At 43.5% G+C, this 19,985-nt stretch overlaps 1 protein-coding gene across 1 annotated transcript in view; it reads right to left on the reverse strand.

Moving 5' to 3' along the window:
* Positions 1-311: 311 nt before the first annotated feature.
* RANBP9 (RAN binding protein 9) overlaps positions 312-19,985 on the reverse strand; it is a 99,756-nt gene continuing 80,082 nt past the window's right edge. Inside the window, exons 11-14 of the mRNA XM_068236918.1 lie at positions 8,413-8,534; positions 6,711-6,862; positions 5,978-6,089; positions 312-1,577 (exon numbers count right to left, since the gene is read on the reverse strand). Of these exons, the coding sequence (XP_068093019.1) occupies positions 1,447-1,577; positions 5,978-6,089; positions 6,711-6,862; positions 8,413-8,534 (517 nt within the window). The 3' untranslated portion in view covers positions 312-1,446. The remainder of the gene's footprint in view (positions 1,578-5,977; positions 6,090-6,710; positions 6,863-8,412; positions 8,535-19,985) is intronic.

Raw genomic sequence — 19,985 nt, forward strand, 5'->3', positions numbered from 1 at the left:
TAATAAAACAAACAAAACATTTGGGCTTGAGGAATGCCCTGTAAACTATATGAAAGGAACACAATTCATCGCACAATGCAATGAGTAAAAAGTTCGCACAATGCAATGAGTAAAAAGTTTATCTCTGATCCACTTTAAGAAATCTACAATATGTTTCATTCATCCAAATCACCCAATCTACATTCACCTCATGGTTACTGCACCCTTTCCAAATAGCTTCATCTATATCGGAAATAGTTCAGGTTTCCATGTGGAAATCATTTCAAGACAACACAAGTTTACACTCAAGCATCCAAATAATGAAAACAGGCTTATCAGTTTCCAAATTTTTTATTTTTTTTTTATTGGCAGATTAATTTAAGTACAGTTACATTTTTATTCAATATTTTAGCACTTAAAAATTAAAGTGTACAAAGGTGAAATTAAGATACCTAGAAATAGACTAAATATTTGGTTCTCTTCTATAAATAAATGATTAAAGACACACCAATCTCTAATTAATATAGTGTAAAGAAGCAGTCCTGTTATGGGATGAGTCGAGCAGAAGTCTTCACATCACACATTGTGCTGACATGTTACAATAAAGAAGTTATCACACAACAGGAAAAATCCAATGACACAGCCCATAGCAAGAACACAGGCTGAAGCCGGTCATATCAACCCATCCTGGGACTACAAAGTCAAGATGCAAATAGAGGGAAAAGAAATTACAGGTTATTTCAAGTCTTACAACAAGTTGGGGATATTCTGCAATCCACACAAGATGTCCTACATCTGATGGCGCCCTCTGTAGGAGAGTAGATAGACCAGAAGCGTTTATGATTGATGTCCACACTTTAGACATGCCAAGTGAACGTACACAACTGGTAAACTGGCAGTTCTGCTCAGGTAATTTCTCAAATCACAGTGCGTGCAGGCTCACAACAGATACATAACAGTTTGGTGAGTGAAGACCTGGAGGCAATGAATGGACTGTGCAAATAAAACAAAGCCTGGATGCAGACTGTAAACCCTTATTCAGACGTGTGTGTTTTATGCACCCAAACTAAATGGAAAAATAAAATATAATACACAGGACCAAGTCGCAAGCGTTCCGCTCGGACATTAGCATCATCCTGTGGATCTTTGAAAATATTTTTTATTTTTTTTGTTCTTCACTGTACCTCACGTATTGGAAGAGAATATCATAGATTAATATAGTCAAATCAAATTATTGCTGGTATGTCACACCAGAATTACATAGCAACATCCTCTTAAAAGTGAAATAATAATAATTAATTTAAAAAAAAAAGCTATTTAAAGTCAACGATAAGAGACGTGCTTGTTACAAATGGAATAACTGAAAACAAAATAAAAATTTCCAAGTAACTAGAGCTGGTCTATGTGTCTTACAGTATTCCCATACTGCATATATAGTCTGTGTTTACAATGACTTCTAATGCATAGCTAATGTAAGTAATCGGCCACCCTTGCAAACGCACAAGAACCAATGCCTGAGTGAGCCATCATCTCTAAACACTGAGCAGCTTGTTCCAGAGCCAGAGAGAGCGGTGGCTGCTTTGGCAGGTTGTGTATATCTATGGATGAAACAAACACAATAGTATCAGGACCGTGGAAAGACTATAAGGTCACAAAACAAAAAATCACAAAAACGTAAAAAAAAAAAATAAAAGTTGAGAGGGAAACTTACTGAGTATCTGCGTACTGTATTTGTGTGGCAAACATAACATGGCAACTAGATCAGCTCAATCAAATTGGTATTGAAGCGTAATTCCACTTTCGTAACAAACATTAAAGGTTATTTCAACAATTACAAAAAATTCAATTTTCCCTTTACAACCACGACAACGCATCTTCTTGTATAAGTTAGAGGAGGAAATTCCCTTTCACTTTTTGCAAACCACTCTACTAGAATTTCTTGTTAGGAATAATTTGGGTTTATATATCATAATAATAGCAAGGTAAAGTCAAAAGTTTGTTAAAATCCTTGCAAAATGGAGAGAGAAGCTAGAATACCCCCCCCCCCCCCCCCCACACACACACACACACCAAAATAATTTATTTTTAAAGGCTTAGTTCACACTGCAAAATGCAATCACTAAGATCTTAGCGACTGCGATTTTGTAAATTAAGTTTGAGAGATTTTTTAAGGAAGGTGCGTTTTTGCACATTTAAGCAGAATAGTTTAGAAAAATGGTACATGCAGCAAGATTTCAATTTTCCAAAAATCAAAAAACGCTGCTGTGAGAATGCCCTCATAGTGTGACACTGCACTAGTGCTTTTCCAATCGCTGGCAAAGGGCAGGACAATTGCCCTCAGTGTGAATCAGGTCCAAGAGAGATTTTGGTCATGCAGCCCGATTGTAGAGTTCCAACAGGCTGGGCAAGGAGAGGTTAGAAAATGAGAATGGGTAGTGTTTATGTAATGACATCTAAGCAATTTTCACCCAAATGTACGCACTTCGAGAGTAACTTCAGTGTTCATCTAAAACCATCTTTGTCCCCAGGTGCTGAAAACCCTACCTACACCTCTTCCAATTCGCCCTGAAGCTCGATCCGCAGGTCTTAGGCCGCATACACACATCAGACTACAGTCTTTGGAAAATGAAAGATCACAGACCAATCTTACCACCCTTCATGTAGTATGAGAGCCATACTCTACACAGTCTTTTCTATGGAGCTGAACTCTACATAAGAAAAAAATCTTTGCAAGATGCTGCACACACAGATGCTGTACAGACACAAAAGATCAGTATCTGCAAAAGATCTGTTCCTGCCAAAAATCCATTCCTGCAAATTGCAATGATAGTCTATGAGATCTGCAGATCATCATACACACATTATTTAACGGACATTCATCTGCAGATCAAGTAATCATCTGCAGATCTGAAAATCCATCCTGGTGGATCTGATCTGCAGATGAATGTCAGTTAAATCATGTGTGTATGATGATCTGCAGATCTCATAGACTATCATTGCAATTTGCAGGAATGGATTTTTGGCAGGAACAGATCTTTTGCAGATACTGATCTTTTGTGTCTGTACAGCATCTGTGTGTGCAGCATCTTGCAAAGATTTCTATCTGATGGGGAGTTCAGCTCCATAGAAAAGACTGTGTAGAGTATGGCTCTCATACTACATGAAAGGTGGTAAGATTGGTCTGTGATCTTTCATTTTCCAAAGACTATGGTCTGATGTGTGTATGCACCTTTAGATTTGAGTTAATTGGGGAATTTTATCCTGTTCTTTCAGTTGTTTGATCACTGCACAGTATAAAGGTAGCACTTTTCAGACTGACATGTTTATAAAGGTGTTGATCAGCTGTAAAGGTCATCACTTTTCAGCCTGATCAGCACTTTTATATGATTTCCATCTTCAGCCTAAAGGACAACTATTGATAAAACAAACTTTTTTTTTTTTTTAAATACCGTATATTAGGACACACATTACCACACGTACAAGGAGCAATTGATTTCTTCACACAGCCTTGTCTCTACTTTAAAATCATCCCAACTTTTTCAGATGCATAATCTAAGGGCTGAACCATTTTCCTGTACCGGGGTTGCTATCAACTCCTTAGTGTATAGTCTAGTAATCACCTTGCTGAAAGAATGTCTCCCAACGGTGGGAAGGGGTTAGGTTTCCAGCAAAGTGTGTTTATTGTCTTCACTTTTTATAAAGTAGTAGCAGTAGAGTATTGCACCTTGTTAGCCATCAGTAAAGGTAAGAAGTTGTAAAAATCAGGATGATACAGTTTATTGGCCAACTTGAAAGAAAGAATAGGCTTTTGGCTAATAAGCCATCTTTCTCAATTCCTGTATGCTGACAAGGTTAGAACAGACAGCTATATACATGCAACATTGTACAGGATGTTGCATGTATAGATCTGTCTGTTCTAACATCTTGTCAGCATACAAGAAATGAGACTAAAGAAGGCTGATTAGCAGAAATCTTACTCTTCTTATTTTAAGCTAGGCAATAAATGGTATCAGTGGAAGAACAAGAAATGTATAAATGAGTCATTCAAACCGATTGAAAAGCATGTATCGATAAAACACTTTTTCTTCATTTTAAAGAGAGTCTGAAGCGAGAATAAATCTTGCTTCAGAGCTTATATTCAGCAGGGGCATGTGTGCCCCTGCTAAAACGCCACTATCCCGCGGCTAAACGGGGGTCCCTTACCTCCCAAATCCCCTCGTGGAGTCCAGGGGATCTCTTCCTGATGAGGCAGGGCTAATGGCCGCAACCCTGCCTCCATGCACGTCTATCAGCATGTATCTCCGCCTCTCCCCCGCCCCTCTCAGTCTTCCTTCGCTGGGAGGGGCGGGGGAGGGGCGGGGGAGAGGCGGCGATGCGCCGCTGATAGACGGCGCTGAGAGGCAGGGCTGCAGCCGTTAGCGCTGCCTCAACAGCAGCAAAATCTACGACCAAGTTGGTCGCGGATTTTGCAGGGGGGGGGGGGGATTTGGGAGGTAAGGGACCCCCGTTTAGCCGCGGGATAGCGGCGTTTTAGCAGGGGCACATGCCCCTGCTGAATATAAGCTCTGAAGCGAGATTTATTCTCGCTTCAGTGTCTCTAAGTGTGGGACATCACCACCACTGGGGACAATACACATGCACACCACCTAGTTCACGGCCATGATTCACACTCAGTAGTCCAATACCAGTACTGGAGTACTCAATTGATGCTGGGAGGAGCCTATGCAGTATTCCAAAACAAAATTGTTTTTATATTAGTGGTCCTTTAGGTCCACCACAAGAGGGGGGAGGAAACACCACAATTGCCATAGTTATAAAGCGGCAGTTGGACTGGTCACCACTTTATAAAATGGCAAGAAAGCATTTACCACTATCAAAGTAAAGGAAACCATAGGCATGCACATGATGCTGATCACCTATTTCTGTCTATAGGCTGGTGCACACCAGAGTGGTTCTGAAGCGTTTTTTTAAAACGCTTGCAGGGGGAAAACCGCTTGGCTAATAAAAGTGAATGGGCTGGTGCACACCAGAGCGGGTCGTTTTATCCACAAACGCAAACTTGGGGCTGCAGCATTTTTTAGATTTCGGAGGCGTTTCTGCCTCAATGTTAAAGTATAGGAAAGTGGAAAACCGCTCTGAAAAACGATCGATCAGAGCGGTTTTCCAGGCGTTTTTGTTACAGAAGCTGTTCAGTAACAGCTTTACTGCAACAAAATATGTCATCTGCTACACAAAAACACTCCAAAAAACGTTAGGCATGTTTACAAAACATGCCTAGAATCGCACTGAAATCTGCTTCAAAAACCTCTAGCGTTTTGCAGATCTGCTAGAGGATTTTGGTGTGTACTGGGCCTATCACTGGAGTGAGGATGTCCCACCCTTCCAGGAATGTAACAATCTGAGTTTATAATAAGACAATTACAAAACCATCAAGAGAAAATCTAATTAGATTCAGAGGAATTAAAAACAACAAAATTTTTGTTTGATATTTTCATGATCCCAATTTAAGGGTACAGAGGATGGTGACCACTTCTGTCAGTGAATGAGACCCTGCGAGGGATGTCTGGCAGAATGTACAGGCAGCCATTCTTTATCAGACAACCCCCTCTTCACCACTCCAAATCACACTCACTGAAAAGTGTTGCATTGAGTTTGGCAGGATTCCCAGACGGTTTCTATAGTAACTGCAGCTCCAACCTGATTATCTATATAAAATCAGGCCTTGTGTCTAAAATACATGCGTCTGTGCAGCCCGAAAAGTAAGACGGGGTAATGCCAGCAGCTGCAGAGCCAAGTCAAATAAACAAACTGCTCAGAGACATTTTGTTTTTCTTTTTGGAAACAATGTGAATTATAGTTTTACTAACGGACTAAATCATGTCATTAAATAGGAACGCAAACTACAATAAATAAAGAATTCAAAAGAAAAAAAAAAGAAAGGACCAATTATAAGAATGTGCGTAGTATTGCTCTGTCTTTCAGGGAAGTCCACTCTTACCTAGTATTGCACTGTTTAGGGATGAGCACACATGCTCCCTCTGTATAGGATCCAGTTGGTAGCCAACTGGGCTGTTCCAGGGATCAGAGTAAGCCAATAAACTAAATGCATCCTGGGAAAAAGAAAGCAAAATAATGATATGCTTGGAGCAGAGATAATACAGTTATCAAAACTAAGATCTCTAAAGGGGCCCATACACTCAGACGATTAGCGGCCGATCTATCACAAATCTATTGCTCGATCGATTTGCGCCCGATTTCAATCGATCTGACATGCTGGAAAATCTAGGTCGACTGGATGAGATTGCTTATCAATTTGCATTGGACCTAATGGAAATCTGATGGCAAAATATGCCATCAGATCGATTTTCAATAGATTTCATACTGAACTCTATTGGAAATCTGTTCCTAGTAAAAAATGTTCCTAAACACATCAAATAGATTAGAAATCTATCTGATGGTCTATCTGCTGCTAATCTAACGAGTGTATGGCCACCTTTATTCTTCTAATTCAGATGAGGTCATCTGATCTGAGAGTACAGAGCCTTCCAAATACAGTAAAACCCCCATTATCTGGCACCAACAGGGATTAGCTGATGCCGGATAAGTGTAGTTTCTGATTGTTGTGGATGACTAAATGAGGCTCACGTGGCGCTGTAGCTGGTGTTTGAGAAGATTACAATATACAAGAGGCTATTGGAAAAGCTTGGCTTAAGGCATGGCAGTTTTTATACCTTTAACATGTTTTTGTTAGTGGCATTTTTCCCCCGCTCTCTTCTGAGTTGCTCACTCATGGCTTGTAGCTCTCTTCCAAAACAAATCATTCTCTCCACTGCAGCCTGGCTCCCCCCACACAACTGGCGTCTAACCTGAGTAGAATCCACCTCTGCAACAAAATGACGTTAGAACAATTACGTTAACATATCAAAAGGTCAAACAATTTTTAAGACCCTTCCCAAATGTAATGTTTTTTGTTTTATAAACATCAGTTATCCCGATGTGGAAGGTGACTAATCCTATAACAGACACTGATTCAGAACCAAATGGCATTTATAATTCAATATTTCACACGATGCCATCACTAGAATGTCTAATTTCTGAAGGTTCGATTATGACAAACTGCCTTTTTATACCCACCATTAGGTAATGAGATGTCATGTCTTGTATTCCAGGGCAGACAGAAAAGGTTAGTTTGAAGGGAAACACCATATAAACTACATAGCTACATGTGCTTATTACCCATGCTACAGAGATTAAAGATACACTGGCCCATATGCATAAACTTTTTCTCCTGAGTCATCTCCTAGGAGTTAACTTTTTATGTTGTCTTTAAAATAACTTTTCACCCATTTTACAATTTCCAAAAGTTGGTGAAAAAAGCACTCGAAAATTATTTTGAGTATTTTCTTGCTTGCTGGTGGTTTAGGGGGTATTTTATGACAATGGGCTCTATTCACACAACTTCTCATAAATGACTTATTCATCACCTCATTTATAAAAATAATCTTTCGGCACATTTACAGGCAAAATAATCACTCAAAGTTGTTCCTGATTGACTTCATTTCAATATTACTTTTTTTTTACCTTAATTATATTATATTTGTGTTCTTTGGGAGCTTAAAAAGTAACACAGATGAGGTGAAAACAGGAAAACAGGTGAAAAAGCTTTGTGAATCATGCCTAATGTGTGAAAATATTACCTAAGAGAAAACTCAGGAGAAACAGTGAATTGCATATGGGCCACTGTTTATTAACCCGAAGAAGCGTGTGAAACATGTACTTCGTTTTTTGTGTCCAATAAATTACTCTTAAACCTCCATTCCGAGGCAAGATTGTTCCTTGTTAACTCCAAGATTGGAAGTTTGACATGAACATTGGGGTGCCTTCTCTGGCCCTGTATAGTCTAGTCTCCTTCTTAGGGGTTATTCCTGAAACTAATATGCAGAGGACCTTTTCTATCGGAGTGCAGCCCAAGACCAGAAGAGGTCTTTCCATCCGAGTGGAGTCCACATGCTCTAAACTGTGGTTACATAAAAGCAACCTGTGTTTGTAAATACAGTAGAATCCCTTTGTAGTAGACGTCAAGGGACCTGACAAAGAAAAACTAGACAAGGACTATGGAAGAGATTAGTTTACATGAAAACTCCATACCTGTCTATACCTCTTAAAACATAGTAACGTTTAAGGGCCTTCACCACCCACACTCCTCTTGTAAACCGTAACAGAAGACTGAACCGTAATGAAGTCAGCAGTGCAATTTATGACTGCAGTGAAAACCCAGATTTCTCCAGTAGGTGGAGTGCTGCATGTTAATCTGGTCATGTTCAAGATCTGGGGCTATGGAAGATTCCGCCCTCTACTACATGGGAAGGTAACTAGCAATGCAGGATTATTCCTGTGTGACAAAATGTTAATGAAAGGAGAATAAGAGCAAACCCATTTCTGTGTCACATTCTTCCACTTCATTGTCATGCTTGGTGCTGCCATTCAGAAATCCATTAGATGAGGCCGCAGCAAAACCATTGGAGTAGTGATCAGTCTCCATTTCTACATCACTGCTGTAAAAAACAAAGCAAAAATCAAGTCAGCAACATGTACGTTGGAAGGCACAACATGCATAACAGGGAAAATATCACGCTATTAACCACTTGAGGACCCACCCTTTACCCCCCCTTAAGGACCAGCGCTGTTTTAGGTGATCTGTGCTGGGTGGGCTCTGCAGCCCCCAGCACAGATCAAAGGGCACTCAGAGCGATCAGATCGCCCCCCTTTTTTCCCCACTAGGGGGATGATGTGCAGGGGGGGTCTGATCGCTCCTCCTGGCTGGCATTTTGCGGGGGGGGGGGCACCTCAAAGCCCCCCTCCGCGGCGAAATCCTCCCCCTCCCTCTCCTACCTGCCACCCCCGGGAGATCTGGGCTGCACAGGACGCTATCCGTCCTGTGCAGCCAGTGACAGGACGTCCCCTGTCACATGGCGGCGATCCCCGGCCGCTGATTGGCCGGGGATCGCCGATCTGCCTTACGGCGCTGCTGCGCAGCAGCGCCGTACAAATGTAAACAAAGCGGATTATTTCCGCTTGTGTTTACATTTAGTCTGCGAGCTAGTGATGGGAATTCCGGCTCTTCTCAGAGAATCGGCTCTTCTGAATCGGCTCCCATTGAAGAGCCGGCTCTTACGGCTCTGAATTAAATATCACTAGACACCACTCAGAATCGTACGAGCGGCTGCTTCCTGATTAATTAGGCTGCAGCTGGCGACGCAATACTGCGTCGCTGGTCCTGCAGCTGCCACTTTGCCGACGCACGGTATAAGCGTGCGGTCGGCAAGTGGTTAAACACATTACACTATGCTAAATTAAACCTGTAGTTTTAATATATGTAAAAAATAATGTAAATTAGAATATATATTACCATCCACTAAAATACACCTGATGCCACTCTACTTTACAGCAGCAGGTGCAAGTCTTTTGGGCATTCTCAAGGTTTTCACTGTCAGAAGTTCATCGACTTCTTGTTCTCTTCAGAATTACTTTTAAACCGCTCTGCCTGGCCTACAAATCCATCCACCATAACTTCCCCTTTGTACATCTCTGATCTCATACAGAGAAACTCCAACTGCTCCTCCAACACTCTACAGATGTCCACCCCTTGCTTACTTGCGAGGCTCCACGCCTTCTCCAGAGCAGCCCCTACACTGTGGAACTCCCTACCCTCATATCAGGCTCGCACCCATGTGTTCACCCTATGCTAACATGTCATCCTAAAAGCTCCAACCCCCTCCCTTGGACATTCACGCCATCCCCATTTATGTATCCCTCTCTGACCCCTTAGATTGTAAGCCTATTGGGGCGGCACTCCTACCCATGTGCTCTCCTCCCCACCATAAAAAATCAGCGACTCGTCTGCTGTAATGCCCCGTGTAACATCTTTATGCTGGTTGAACTCGATGGACGCATGTCTTTTTTCAACCAAAATAACTATGCAACTATGTAACATTGTTTAATGTTGTATTGTCCCTACTATCTATTGTGCAGTGTTTTGTAATATGTTAGTGCTTTATAAAGTTTAATAACAATAATTTGGCAGACGTAATACAAGCGGTCTCAAAGAAGTAAACAAGGAATTGTAAAATACGATTCCAGGATTACCAATCATTCCTTGCTCATCAAGCCTAGCTTTAAACTGGATCTAGTTTACCATCTCTCCATTCAATGATAAAATGCCAATAAAAAGGTTTCACTTGTAGCCAGATCAATGAATGGCAAGGGTCACTTGTTTCAAGCTAGATTTTCATGCAAGAGTCTCATGAGCAATGGTTCTGGGTGCGGAACATCTGGCGTGTATACACATCTTTAGTATGCATATATTTCTCACCAAGTACGGTACTTAATCAAAATATATTTATTTTGTTTTTGTATAGGTTTGTTATTAAAACCCAATATTATTATTATAAATAGATAGTGCATGCACTGTAGTATTTAACGGGGCTGACGGCAGCACAACAGAGGGGATTGAGAGAACATTGGAGGAGAAGATAGACTACAGGTTGCTGGAGGAAGCCCCAGGTAAGTACAAATCCTTTTCTCCATTCTTCTCAGTTACACTTTAAGCAATCATGGCTGGAATCACTGTTTATAATTACTTTGCCAAATTCTCATAATAAAAATCGCACTGCTATTGATTTACAAAGATGATTAAAAATACTATATGTATGGGGGGGGGGGGGGGGGTATGTATGTAGAGATCTATTTGTAATGGCCATACATCAGGAACCTCTAGCATGACCCCCTAGAATTGCTAATTAAACAAGGAATCATCTGCCCAATTTATACATGTTTACAGACACAAGTGGCCAATCATTTAGCCTTATGCAAGAGGTGCGTTAATGAACAAAGGGCGTCAGTAGCATCCACCACATTTATGTATAAATGCCATTGCATTCACTGCAAAGCGTCAAACTGATAAAATGACAAGATTTCCTTTGGAGACAAAGGTGCGTACACGCACTACCGCCGGCAACGACGGGACCCTCCAGCTGGGCGCACGTTCAGCCGACTGATAAGGCTGTTTCTGAACGATCCGCTGAAATCGGATCGCTGAGCGGATCGGTCAGAAACAGCCTTATCAGTCCACCGACAGCGCATACACACGTGCTACTATCGGCTGAACGTCCGCCCAGCGGGAGGGTCCGGCAGACCAGTCGTTGCCGGCGGTAGTGCGTGTACGCACCTTAAGAGAGAGACACATCTGATTGCTACCTGATGTGGCTAAAAGATAGAGCACTACGTGACTTGAATCTGATCAGAGTATACATTCCTTCGATACACTGCATGCAGATTTTCAAAAGATTTCAGCATGAATGGAAAGTGTATTGCCCAATTTACCGCCACCTATGTAGGATTTTAATCTCAATCGAATCGATTGGAGGTGGAAAAATACTCCTATTAGACCTACCGGTAATGGGAGTTTCTAAACGTATTCCGGGACAACATGAGATCCGGTCCCACCTCCAGATCTGAGGACACAATCAATCAAGGAAGAGAGTAAAAGATCCCCGCCCTCCCTCACTCACCCCTCAGTGCATATAAAAGTAAACAGACTAAAAAAAAAGCCACCGGAAGCAAAGGAAGACATCTAAGACACCTAAGAGTGAATTCTAAACTGCCAAAAAGTGCATATGAATCAGAAAAAGGTGCCCAGAAAGGAAAAGGGGTTAGTGTTATAGCCGTTGTTCCGGAATACGTTTAGAAACTCCAATACCGGTAGGTCTAATAGGAGTATTTCTCTAACCGTCTTCCAGGACAACATGAGAGATAGGCAAGAAGTCTTGGAAAAGACTCACCTAGGGAGGGACAACTGCCTGGAGCACCTTTCTGCCAAACGATTGATCTTGCTGAGACAGCACATCCACTCTATAATGCTTGATAAAAGTAACTGAACTTGTCCAGGTAGCCGCTTGACAAATTTGTTGTATTGTTGCTCCTGCCCTCTCAGCCCAAGATGTGGATAGTGAACGTGTGGAATGGGCTTTAATATTGGGAGGTAATGGGCAATTACTACTCTGATAAGCCAGAACTATCACCTGCCTGATCCACCTTGCAACTGTTTGCTTTGATACTTGTCCCTTATTTTTGCCAGTGAATAAGATAAAAAAGATTACTAGACTTCCTGAATTCTCTAGTCCTAATCAAATATGTCAAAAGAGTACGCCTCACGTCTAGACAATGGAATTCCTTCTCTTTGTCACATGAAGCATTGGCACAAAAAGAAGGAAGAATAATTTCCAGGGAACGATGAAATTCTGATGCCACCTTAGGGAGATAAGTTGGGTCAAGTCTTAAACGAACACTGTCAGGACAAATAATCAAAAAGGAGTCCTTAAAGCGGTATTGTCACCATAAAAAAAAAAATCAAATTTCAACAGCAACTGGTCTGAGTGTATTAAGTGATAACGATGGTAATCCTGCATTCAAAAGTTGCAAAACTTTTTCTGCTGTTATGGTTTGGAGTTATCACATACTTTAGGAGCACTGGCCCTAGTGCCAAAGAGTTAAAAGCTGGGAGTTCTTTTTATCTATAATATATTCCTCCTCTTCCATTTCTTTCCCTGCCTTGCTGCTTATCAGAAACACCCTATGATTACTTGTGTTTACAAGCAAGCAAGCAAGCAAGGTCAATCAGTGATTGGATGTGTAAACAAAAAAAAGACAGTGAAGTTGCAAGTATACACCTCAGTGGGAGTGTCTGAAGACTCTGGGAGGAGGGCAGCTAACTCTGGGAGGGGGAAAAACAAGAGTCAGGGAGGATATGATGTCAGCATTAGCTTGGCAAGATGGCTACTGCCTAGAATAGGATTTTCTGCTTTTCCTTTGAAAAAATTCACAGGAATCATTACGTGGATAGCACAATACATCTGTTATGTAAGTAGAAGTAGTATTTATCTACATATATATGTGTTTTTTATTTCTAGGTTAGCATGGGTGTCACTTGTTCTTTAATCGACAACGCCTGCAGATCACTCAGCCTTCTTGATGAAGTGATAGAGATCAAAAAGGCTAACTTAAAAGAAAGTAGCGTAATGTCAATTTCTTCAATAGGTTCAAAGGGAGACTTCATAAGACCCTTAAAGGGACACTTAAGCCAGAAAACAAAAATGAGTTTTACTCACCTGGGGCTTCTACCAGCCCCCTGCAGCAGTCCTGTGCCCTCGTAGCAACTCACTAATCCTCTGGTCCCCCGCTGCCAGCTAGTTTCGGTTTTGCCGACAGGACTGGCCACGCGTCGCTTTCTCCGCATTCCCGACTGCAATTAGCGCTATTGCGTGTCGCAACGTGTACAAAGATACGTTGCCGCGTTACCAACGCATAGATATGCGGCAACGCGTATTTTTGTACGCACTGCGGCCCACAATAGCGCTAGACAAGACAAACAACATTTATATCGCGCTTTTCTCCTGGCGGACTCAAAGCGCCAGAGCAGCAGCCACTAGGGCACGCTCTATAGGCAGTAGCAGTGTTAGGGAGACTTGCCAAAGGTCTCCTACTGAATATGTGCTGGCTTACTGAACAGGCAGAGCCGAGATTCGAACCCTGGTCTCCCATGTCAGAGGCAGAGCCCTTAACCATTACACCATCTAGCTAGCCTTACACCATCCAGCCAGCGCCAATTACAGTCGAGAATGCAGAGAAGGCTACGTGTGGCCAGTCCTGTCGGGCCTGTCGGCAAAAATGAAACTAGCTGGCAGCGGGGGACCAGAGGATTAGTGAGTGGCTACGAGGGCACAGGATTGCTGCAGGGGGCTGATAGAAGCCCCAGGTGAGAAACTTTTTTCCTGGCTTAAGTGTCCCTTTAAGAACCAGAGATAGGTCCCATTGTGGGAAAAGCTTTTGTTTAACAGGCGGGGACCTTTGGACTGCCTTGAAAACATTTTTAACTAGCTCTTCCTGTGCCACATGTCTGTCTAGTAAAATCGATAAGGCTGTACTTTAAGACACTGTACTTTAAGAGTACTAGGAGCTAGCTTCATCCTGAAACCGTCCTGGAAAAAAAATCAAGAACTGAACTAGTAAGCTCAAAATTCTTACTTTTTGTAGCACACCAGGATAAATAAACCTTCCAAACTTTCCGATAAATCTTATGAGTTACCGGCTTTCTGCATTTCATCAGAGTCTCTCTAATTTTTTCGGATAGGCCCTTATTTTTCAGAATCAGCCTCTCAGGATCCAGGCTGCCAGCTTGAACAACTGGGGGTTTGGATGAATCAGAGGACCTTGGACTAGTAAGTCCTGTCGAAATGGAAGAGGTAGAGGGGGTTTCTCTGATAGTCTCAACATGGTTGCATAACAGGGCCTTTTTGGCCACATGGGAGCAATCAAGATCATCCTCACTCTTTCTCTTTGCAGCTTTACTAGAAGTTGAGGAATGAGTGTCAATGAGGGAAAGGCGTAACACAGATTGTACTGCCATGCTTTTGTGAAGCGAGAAAAAATTCCTCACCTTTGAATTGTCTGGTGAGGCAAAAAGGTCTATGTCTGGAATACCGAAATTTTCTGACACCATCTGAAAGACCTCCGAGTGAAGACTCCACTCTGCCTGACTTATCTCCTGACGACTTAAAAAAAATCTGCCTCCCAATTCAGAGTAACTTTGTTATGGATTGCAGACAAAGATCGAATTCTCTGGGTTCCACTGAGAACAAGATCTCTGAGGACAAAGTCATGAGATCTCTGGATCTCATTCCCCCTGGTTTTACCAGATAAGCAACCGTTGTTACATTGGGCTTGATTCACAAAGCGGTGATAACCCAGTTATCACGCCTAAAAGACTTTAGGCGTGATGACCTTTTCACCACTGAGTTATCACCGCTTTTTCCTGCTCTTCGCGCGAAGTTACCGCGCGTGAGAGCGCGCGCGCAAAGTCCCATAGGGCTTAATGGGAGCTTCGCGCGAAGCGTCGGGTGCTGCGCGCACTTACGCGCGTTCGCGCGGTAACTTCGCGCGAGTTTCTTCTTATCATGCCTAAAGTGAGTTTAGGCGTGATAAGGGCCTTTTCACCAGCATGCAAACACTTTGCACCGCTTTGTGAATCGAGCCCATTGTCTGAAAAGATTAGGACATGCTTGTCCTCTATCTTCTCCTGAAACGCAAACAGAGCTTCCTGAACCGCCATCAGTTCTCTGAAATTGGACGACTTCTTTTTTTATGGCCGGAGTCCAACACCCCTGTGCATGATGCCCCAGAGCTGTTGCTCCCCAGCCCCATGAACTTGCATCTGTAAATATTTTTATCGGGTCTATTTGTCTCCACCATCTCACCTTTTGCAAATTCTCCCGATCTATCCACCAAAGTAAACTGGACCTCACCTGATCTGGAAGGAGGATTCGAGAGTCCAGTGAACCCTGAGACTTGGCCCAGTTTGTCAACAGAAGATTCTGTAAGAGTCTGCCGTGTGACTGAGCCCAAACAACTGCCGGAATCGTGGCTGTAAAACCCAGAACTCTCATAACCCGATGAAGGGAAATTTCCTGTAACGCCAGTACCTTTTCTATTTCTGACCGAAACTTTTATATTTTTTCTTGAGGTAGATAAATCTTCCCCTCCAGAGAGTCTATTTGGTAACCCAGAAAAACAATTATTTGTGCTAGGACCAAACTGGATTTCACATAGTTTAAGTGCCACCCTACTCGAGTCAAGGCATTTATTACCAACTCCCTGCGTGCCACTAGTACCTCCTGTGTCTGGGCAAACTCTAAGAGATCATCTAAATAAGGGACAATTGAAATTCCCTATAGTCTCAGCTCCTTCATTACCTCTGCCAGAACTTTCGTACAGATACGAGGAGCTGTTGCCATGCCAAAAGGTAGAGCCTGAAACTGAAAATGACATGTTTGATGCTGATCTCTGATCGCAATTCTATTCAATTTTATGGCCTGAAAAAAAAAAAAAAAAATCGGAATGTGCAGGTACGCGTCCTGAAGGTCTCCGCCTTGGAGTAAGGCTCTCACTGAGTAAATACTTTCCATTCTGAACCTCCAGAGACTTCAGGTTTAGTATGAACCTGAAATCTCTGTTTGCCTTTTTGCCTTTTCTTTTTACCAAAAACACGCGAGTGTAATAACCCTGACCCTCCTTTAACCGAGGAACCGGAGTTATCACTCTTTTTTCCATAAACTTCTGAAGTCTCTCGGGATCGGATTCAAAAACATTTTGGGGAGGGAAGGGAGAAAAGGAAAACTGCAGAGGTAACCCTGCTTGATTATCTGAAAAACAAAAGGATCGGGATTCGACTCTGCCCATTCGCCCCGAAAAAAGGTTAGTCTCCTTCCCCCCCCCCCCCCCCCCCCCAAATGGTAAATCGTCATTTACTTTCTTTTCCTTTCGGAAAGGACCATTTCTTCTGCACATTTCGATTTTTGTTAGGCCAAGAAGACTGCTCATTTGTCTGTTTTTTAGCTACAAAAGGCCTCTTCCCTTTTAGATTCTTCTGTTTAACCTCCCTGGCGTTCTATTTCCCCAGGATTTCCGTGCAAAAAGTGGTTCAATTAATTTCCAATAATTGTCAACCTTTTTTTTTTTTTTTTTTTTTTTTTTTGCAATCATTTTTTTTTTAAATATTGAATTCAATACAGGTTATTGTATTGAATTAAACTAAAAAAAAGTGTTTACTGTGAGATGTTGATGACACTGTGTGACCCTGGTGTCATCAACGCTGATCGCCGGGGGACATGAAGCAAAATCTGCCAAGGGACATGGAAGAAGGCACCGAGGAAGCTATCAGAGGTACGCAACGAGGGATCAGCACGCCAATGGTGAATATAAGACCCAGATGTGTAGCCAGGTGTATAGTTTTGCCAGATGTATAGGTAGCCAGATGTTTACCAGATGTATAGGTAGCCAGTTATTTAGCCAGATGTATAGGTAGCCAGATGTTTTACCAGATGTATAGGTAGCCAGTTATTTAGCCAGATGTATAGGTAGCCAGATGTTTTACCAGATGTATAGGTAGCCAGATGTTTTACCAGATGTATAGGTAGCCAGTTATTTAGCCAGATGTATAGGTAGCCAGGTGTCCCCCCTTGCCCCCCCCCCCCCCCCCCCGATCCCCCAGTCTCCTCCAGCCCCGATTTACTAACCCGAGGGCTGTCTCCTGCGGCGGCTTCTGTGCAGGGGAGGGGGGGGGGGATCCCTCTTCCTTGTGGGCTGGTGGCTGGTCGGGGATTCCCCCTTCTGCGCAGGGGGGGGGGGGGGGGAGATCCCCCTTCTATGTGGGCTGGTGGCCGGGTGTCTCCCTTCTGCGCACGGGGGGGGGAGATCCCCCTTCTATGTGGGCTGGTGGCCGGGTGTCTCCCTTCTGCGCGGAAAGGGGGGGGATCCCCCTTCTATGCGGGCTGTTCGGGGACTCCCCCTTCTGTGTGTGGGGGGGGTCCCCTTCTGTGCGGGCTGGCTGGGGGTGGCTCTTCCCTCTTCCTCCCTCCGGATCCCACGTGCGTCCCCCCTGTACCCCCCCCCCCCCTCCTGTTCTCCTATCGTCCCCGGTATCCAGCCCTACACTACTCACCCGAGGGCTGTCTCCTGCGCCGGCCGCGATTGGCACCCTCCTCCTCCATCACTGAAGTCTCGGTTCTGTGTAACTACAGTACGAGGCTTGGTGACGTCACCAAGCCACGTACTGTAATTACACAGACCGGGACTTCAACGATGTCCCCTCAAAGGGAATCTGCTCCGTAGCATAGACAGCCTTAAGCAACTCATAAAGGTCCGTACACACGCCGGACTGCAGGCAACGACGGGTCTGTCGTCACCTCCTGCTGGACGTGTTTTCAGCAGACAGTCCGGCATGTGTACAGTCTGTCGGCGGACTGATAAGGCTGTTTCTGAGCGATCCGCCGGGAGGATCGCTCACAAACAGCCGTATCAGTCTGCAGACAGACTGTACACACGCCGGACTGTCGCTGGAACGCCCGCCCAGCAGGAGGTCCGGCGTGTGTACGGACCTTAAAGGCCCATACACACGTCGGATTTTAGCGAACGACCCGTCGTTTGAACGTTCCGTCGTTCGGGACGTTTTCGCGTCAAAGCCGACGTGTGTACAGACTATCGTTCGGGTGATAAGACTGGTTACCAGCGATCCGCCCGGCGGGTCGTTGGTAACCAGTCTTATCACCCGAACGATAGTCTGTACACACGTCGGATTTGACGCGAAAACGTCCGAACGACGGAACGTTCAAACGACGGGTCGTTCGCTAAAATCCGACGTGTGTATGGGCCTTAAGACTCATCAGGTGATATAAGAAACCTAGGAGTTTTAAACACCTGTTCTGAGTCTAAGGGAGCAGACGATGGCCCAGGAACAGGCTCTGGTGTATGCGGAATAAAAGATTCTCTGAATTGGTCTAAAGTTTCTTGCATTTTAACATTCACTGAATCCATTACTCCTTTCAAAATATTAGAGGTTTCAGAAGCTACTGAAGCATCAATATAACTCTGACATGCATTCTTAGGGGCTTCTAAAGGCATTTTAGTGCTACAAAAGCCACATCTCTTATATTTTCTCTCTGGGGCAGGAGTTGTAGCAGAGGGTCTGGGCTCAGTTTTAGCCTAAGAAACACAAAACATAGGACACTAAGCCACCCTCAATATTATGGTAATGTATACAGCAACAAATCCTCCGCACGGAGGACTTACCACACCAGAGGTAGAAGATTGCGCTTGTGGTTGGCTGGGAGGCATAGATGCTGCTGCCGCTGGGCCTTCCCTGCTGCCCCACACGCTGTACCAGCGCTGTACACACGGAGGACGCCAGGAACACGCTGCTTCTCTCCTGGTCCTCCTTTCATGCCCCCCTTCCGCCGCTATAACGAGTGACGTCAGCGCGCCAGGCGCCCACTCGTCCTATGCGTCCCTGCGGACTGCCCCGCCTGACATCACCTTTCACGCTCTGCAGTCTGGCATCAGAGCCATCCAGGGATAGTGTGCTGCTGGGGAGAAGGTGAAAGCTCCCTATTACTCCACAAATGCGGGGCGCTTTCACCAACAAGAGGAAGAAAGGGCCCACACTGGTTCCCCACTGGAAAGCAACAACCTCTTCCTCCTCTCAAGGAAACCGTACCCACTGGTAAGGAACATAACATAAAAAAATGGGAGCCGCTTTTCCTGAAGGTGTTTCCTGGAGGGAAACACAGATTAACTGAGGAGTGAGGGAGGGCGGGAGCCTTTTAATCTTTTCCTTGATTGATTGTTCCCTCAGATCCGGAGGTAAGACCGGATCTCATGTTGTCCCGGAAGACAGTTAGAGAAACAATGGTAGGATCGCTGGCCCATACCCTAGCACTGCATCGAATCGGTGCTCTCTGTGCCATCACTGCTATGTATAAAGGCACACAACCCATACACCCTTAGAAAATGTACCTTACATTTAAAAATCTATTTCTTATTTATTTTAATCAACACTACATTTATTACATTGAAGAAATACATTCTATCTAATGTGTCACTTTGACAAATAAAGTTTCTTTATTCTTGAATGTAAACTTAATGTACTAGTCGAATAACTTCCATACAACCCCCCATTCAATTTCTTACCATATTGATCTGATTTTTCCAACCTTTCTGACCGATTTTATGCGAGAAAAATGACAATGTCAATTGAGATTATAGACTGAAAAATAATATTCTCTCGATTTTTCACACAATCATTTTAATCAAATTGGGGTAAAATCGAACAGAAAAATAGTAACGTGTGGCAACCATAACAATCTACTCTAAAGCAAAAGGTAAAGGACTGAATCTACCTGGAATCAATGGATATGGCTAGAGTATGACTGCCTTCATGAATCACTCTATTCAAAGCGCAATTATTCCTATCTATGAATGAAACAAAATGCAGTTCCTTTGAAAAGCATGTGCCACAAAAAAGATTGGTTATCAAATGGCATGGAAAATGCTGTGGCCATAGGATACTCTGTTCAGGCAAGTCCGTAGTAATTCTGCAGAGCGTGATATGTCAAGCA

The sequence above is a fragment of the Hyperolius riggenbachi genome, chromosome 5 (genome assembly GCF_040937935.1).
Source record: "Hyperolius riggenbachi isolate aHypRig1 chromosome 5, aHypRig1.pri, whole genome shotgun sequence".
NCBI lineage: Eukaryota > Metazoa > Chordata > Amphibia > Anura > Hyperoliidae > Hyperolius > Hyperolius riggenbachi.